At 47.1% G+C, this 5,356-nt stretch overlaps 2 protein-coding genes across 2 annotated transcripts in view; one reads left to right on the forward strand and one right to left on the reverse strand.

Moving 5' to 3' along the window:
* Nucleotides 1–965, forward strand: part of SURF1 (surfeit 1) — a 4,130-nt gene extending 3,165 nt beyond the window's left edge. Inside the window, exons 8-9 of the mRNA XM_008642330.1 lie at nt 227–308; nt 487–965. Coding sequence (XP_008640552.1) covers nt 227–308; nt 487–553 — 149 coding nt within the window. The 3' untranslated portion in view covers nt 554–965. The remainder of the gene's footprint in view (nt 1–226; nt 309–486) is intronic.
* Nucleotides 966–1,560: 595 nt separating this feature from the next.
* Nucleotides 1,561–5,150, reverse strand: RPL7A (ribosomal protein L7a; the record flags this gene model as incomplete). Its single annotated transcript, XM_017745638.1, has 7 exons — nt 1,561–1,724; nt 2,185–2,254; nt 2,646–2,776; nt 3,112–3,191; nt 3,510–3,650; nt 4,403–4,552; nt 4,979–5,150. Coding segments are annotated over 7 exons (849 nt in total), but the record flags the coding sequence as incomplete, so codon positions are not given.
* Between the last annotated feature and the right edge of the window lie 206 nt (nt 5,151–5,356).

Consider the following 5,356-nt stretch of genomic DNA (forward strand, 5'->3'; position numbering starts at 1 on the left):
TGGGATCAGTGGAAGGTGTCCCTGCCCATGGCAGGGGGGTGGAACGAGATGATTTTTAAGGTCCCTTCCAACCCAAACCATTCTGGGATTCTATGAACTTGGGAACACCACTGCCTGAGGAAGTGCAGGGTATCCACCAGACTTGCCACACCTTCTTCCCCTCTTACTCACAGTGCAGCTCCACGCTGTGCAGACCAAAGCTTTACCTTGGCTGTTGTCCCTGCAGGAAGCACAGTCCCGGGGGGGCCCATCGGGGGCCAGACCAGGGTGAGCCTGCGGAACGAGCACATGCAGTACATCGTCACCTGGTAAGAGGAACCTGCCCCGGGCTGCTTTGGAATGCCTGCGTGAGCTCTTGAGTTACAAAAGCCCAGTTTTAACCTAAATAGCTTGTGCTAGGTGATTTGACTTGGTTATTGCAGCTGTCCTTAGTAGGGAGGTCCAGTCCAGCCTGGAAAAGTGCCAATGTGTGATTTTCTCTCATAGGTACAGCTTGTGTGCTGCAACTGCCTTCTTGTGGTACAAGAAATTTATACAGAAGCTACCTTTGTGAGGGCTGGGAAGTAACTTTGTGCTACAGTCAAGAGCAGACTTTTACAGATGACAGGAGCCTGATCAGTCCTAAATAACTGAAGCACCTGGAATTTCAAAGCAGTTTCAGCAAACACGTGCAGCTATCAAGCTGCAAAAAGACTTTAAGCAACCCCTGCAAACTGAGCTCCCACCAGTGTGATTTGGCTGCAGCTTGGGAGCACTGAACTTCAACATGAATCACAAGGATACGTTTTTCTGTCATGGTTGGTTGGAAGCTACATTTTAACATCTGCACTGTTATTTTCTTTAAGAAAAATCCAAAGGATTTTGTGAATCAGCCTTTTTGCAGCAAGTAGTCATTCCTGAAGTCAGGAACAGCTCACAGCAGTTGCAGCAGAATAAATAAAGGCCTGCAGGTCTTTGCCTTGTGACTTGCACTGTGCATCTTACACAGAACAGCAGCAGACCTGAACTAGAGGTTATTGTGGACACTCAGGTCTAGCTGGGGAAGGCCTGTGGCTTTGCAAAAGGATGAGGGCTGGCAAAAACAAGCACCTACCACAGCTGGAACCTGGGTAACCTCCACACTGCCACCACACCAAGTCAGCACTCAGAAAAGAACAGAACTGCAGGAAGGTCTTGATTCTTCCCCCCTCAGCCTGCCTTCACTGGAGGAGGCACTGCAGCCCTGGAAGGTTTTAACACTGTGCATAACCCACACTGTAACCCAGCCCTAAGTACTAGTGGAGAAATCAAGTACCATTCCCAATTTAGATTTGCAAAACCAAGCCAGGCTTAAAGCCAGAACTAGCCCAGCCCAACTTCATGATCCCAGAGCATGCTGGGCTGTGTGTTCAAGAGAGAGGAGTTACTATACAGGACTAGTAATTAAGGGAAGTTGTACCAAGTAAATAACCAGCTCTGTGCAGCTGTTTTTGCACAGCAGTGTTCTGTCACTGGGTGGAAGGCACATAGTACAGCAATGCCACTGTGCTACTCCCTGCCCAGAACACTCCCACAAACAGAGACACTGGAACAGCTGGGGTTTATTATGTACAGAAAACACGATGCAATGCAGTACATCTTCAGCCCAGCTTCGTGGCCAGTTCTTTAGCCTTTGCTTTCTCAAGCTTTGCAATGCGAGCCACCGATTTTGGACCCAGGACATTCCCGCCCCAGTGACGACGGATCTGCAAGGAAGGGAGAACAGGTTAGAGGCCTCATTCCATCTCTTACTGTATCACTCAATTCTGCACAAGGGGAAGAGCTCCCTCAACTAGAAAGTCCTACACATTTCAAGCACTGCACTACATTTTGGGGTAGCAAAGAGAAAAGCTTAAGATCTTTCCCAGTGAGGGATACTGGATTCAGCTATCCCGTAACTCCTGGATTTGAGGGATGGAGTTTAGCTTAGCAAAAGCTGCTGCCCTCTCTACAATCCTTGCCCTGGGGTTGCTGTTTACTTCTAACCTGGTGACAGCTTTCACATTTTACCCCATCTTCAGGTAAAGAATTTGAGTACACTGTAAGAAAACCCAGGTATAACACGCCCAAGAACTATAAACTGATGTCACTATGTCCCATTTCTCTGGGAAGCTTTTGGGAATGTTCACAGTATAAAGACAAGGCCAAGAGCACAGAGAAACTTACCTCATCATATCTGTCATTGTAGTTGGTCTTGACAGCCTCCACCAGCTTGGCAAGGGCTCCCTTATCCTCCCTGTTGGTGACAGTTTTAGTTCCTTTAGAGTCTCGATTTAACATTTTCTGTTAATATTTTGCCACAGAATTTGAGAGCTTCTAGTGGCAACCCAATTTTTCAGGTTAAGCAAAAGCATCACTTGCAAAGCATAAACACTCAGAATCTTGCACTGCTCAGGTTAAGACTAACAGTTCTACATAGATTTTAGAGTAACCACCCTTTTGGTAAACCAAAATAATCTGCACCTTCAAGACCTGATAGAGGCATTTTTATCAGACATTACAGAGGTGGTATTTTAATTTTACTACTTTAGAGAGACCCAAGCTGGCCACCCACCTGCTCTAGAGCCTGTGCTTAGGGCAGTTTGCTTTCTCCACAACAGAATCAAGTGAGCTCCCAGAACACTTACGGGTTAACCTGGGTGAAGGCCACGGAGGTGCAGGTCTTCCTGTGGACCAGTCTGCCCAGCCTGGCTTTGCCCTTGATGATGCAGTAGGGAACCCCCATCTTGCGGCACAGGGCTGGCAGGAAAACCACCAGCTGAAAGGGAAGGGAGTGCTGAGGAACTGAGAGAGAACATCCCTTTGTGCTGGGTGCCAGCCTCGGCTGTGGCAATTGCTCAGTGTTAAAAAGCTCGTTTTGCTCTTCACTGCTGGGTTCAGGTGAAGAAATTCAAAACATCATTGCAAGGGCCCAGCCTTGCTGTCAAACCAGGACAACTACAAACATGCATACACATCCCAGTTCTGGTAAATGTGTGGGGTTTTTTTAATGGATTCTCTCTCATGCAATAAGTTTGTCCTAAAATGCATTTTTGCCTTAAAAGCACTTCTGACCCCACCCTAAGTTACACAGGTAGGCTGTAACATGCTCACCTCAATAGGGTCTACATCGTGGGCAATAACAACAAGCTGAGCTTTCTTGTTCTCCACCAGAGTTGTGACAGTATTAATACCTGAAAAACAAGTTCTAGATAAGCTTTGTTTCCTCTCAGTTCATTTTTAAAGCTCTGATTCCACACCACAGCATCACTATGGAAGTTACAAAAACTTTTCACATCAGGGCACAAAGACACTTCGTGGACAATTTGCTAAAGCTCAGGGTTAAAAAGCTCGTCTGTTTTGCTCTTCACTTTGAGCTCAGGTGAAGAAATTCATACATCATTGCCATAGCTTGTCCAAGCCTGTCTGGCTGAAGAACCAACTCTTCCATTAGTTTTCTCTCTCACCAAGTGCCACACTCCCATATTCCATCAGCTCAGGTACAAAGTTACCTGCTCGGAGGACCGGTGGCCGCTTGGTTGGAGCATCTCCCTTTCCTGCAGCTTTCTGCTCAGCACGAGCCAGTAGCCTCTGCTTCTTCTCTTGCTTATTTTCAGGCCTGTATTTGTGTGCCAGCTTCAGAAGCTGTGTAGCTGGAAGAGAACACCTACTAATTAGTTGCATGACCTGAAAATCTAAGCATTACTTTTTAAAAATACTGCAGTGCATCAGCGATCTTGGTGGTTGTCATCACATTTCTTTACACAGCAAAAAGTGATCATCATCTGCACAGTCCAAGAGAAGAACACTCAGAGGTGCATCTGCATGCACCTCTGATGGCACTGAGAGCTCCTTGACTGTCTGCATGAGGAAATGCCTGTGGACCCCCACAGCAATTATGGTTACAGGTGATGCACTGGCTCCTTTAAAGCAAGGAATCTACAAGGAGGAAATTATTATACCAAGTCCAAAGTTTTTTGCCTAGACTCATTCACAGAAGACCCCTAAATCCCTTCTTCCTTCAGTGCCAGCCAGTAGGATGCTGGTTTTCCCCCAAAACCTCCCCTTCTATAGATTTCTCAATCTGTTTACACCACCCTGGGCAGTTTCTACATCAAGCTGGAAGAATGGAATCACAGTTAAGATTTCACACAGCGTTTGAATCAGTAAATAGAGCTTTGCTATTTTGTAAATCCCTTTCCAGGGTACACAGCAGCAATCCAAGATTTAAGCCAGCAAATTGATTTTGACACCACCCTGGTCACTATTAAAGCCTCCCTAAAATGCTTCCACAGCTACACCCCAGCTTACCTTTGTTAAGGCTTATTTTGGTTTGTTTCCCCTTCCCTGAAGCACATCCCATTTACAATCCAAGCCAAGAGAACCTTGTGGGGCACATCCTCACCTGTCTGGCGATCCAGGGCCTGGGTGAACTGGTTGATGGCAGGAGGCACCTTCAGACGCTTGTAGAGGATGGACCTCTGGCGCTGCAGCCGGATGTAGCGTGGCCATTTCACAAACCGGGTGAGGTCACGCTTGGGCTGGATATCCTGTCCTAAAAAACACAGCCTTTAGCTCAGGACTGCCCCAAATCCAGAGCAGCAGCACGGGAACAGCACAGGAGCATCAGTGATCTTGGTGGTGATGTGTCAGCACGACCACTCAGATAGCAAATATTCTTTCACATCATCTGCGCCCCGTACAAGAATGGCACTGCACAAGTCTGGAGCGATTTCCCACAGAACATGAAAAAGGGAAACACTCATCCCAGTAGGATCATATAACGAATCCGTGTAATAAGGGAAATTGGGCAAATTGTCCAATATCACCTTCATATGGACAGTTATTAACTGCAGGCAGCAAAACAACTGCCTTCATCACCCTCTCCACTCTGCAGCAGTTATTTGTTTATATTTCAGATATCCTTTCATTGAACAAGAAAAAAACATGGAGAAAATATCCCAAATATCCACATACTCACCAATGCCAAAATTCTTGGGCCTCTTCTCGAAGAGGGGATTGACAACCTTCTTGGCCTCCTGCTTCTTGACTACAGCAGGGGCCGGGGCCACCTTCTTGCCCTTGGCCTTCTTTCCTTTCGGCTGCAAGCAAGAAACACACTCTGTCTTCTTTCGCCTCCAAAACTTGCGTGCTTGGACAAGTTACCAGCCCACCCTGGAAATGCATTTATTTTCCTAAGCATTTCACCAGCCTGGCGGCCTCGCATGCTCATCCTGCTCTTCTAGAGAGAGCAAATCCTTCGCTTTGCCTTTACGAGGTTTATGAACCTCCCCGCGAGGGAAAGGATTAAACCGAGCGTGCTGATCGCTTCTCTCGGCCCGGCGCTCCCCGACAGCAG

This window comes from Corvus brachyrhynchos, unplaced genomic scaffold, assembly GCF_000691975.1.
Source record: "Corvus brachyrhynchos isolate BGI_N302 unplaced genomic scaffold, ASM69197v1 scaffold59, whole genome shotgun sequence".
In the NCBI taxonomy this organism is placed as follows: domain Eukaryota; kingdom Metazoa; phylum Chordata; class Aves; order Passeriformes; family Corvidae; genus Corvus; species Corvus brachyrhynchos.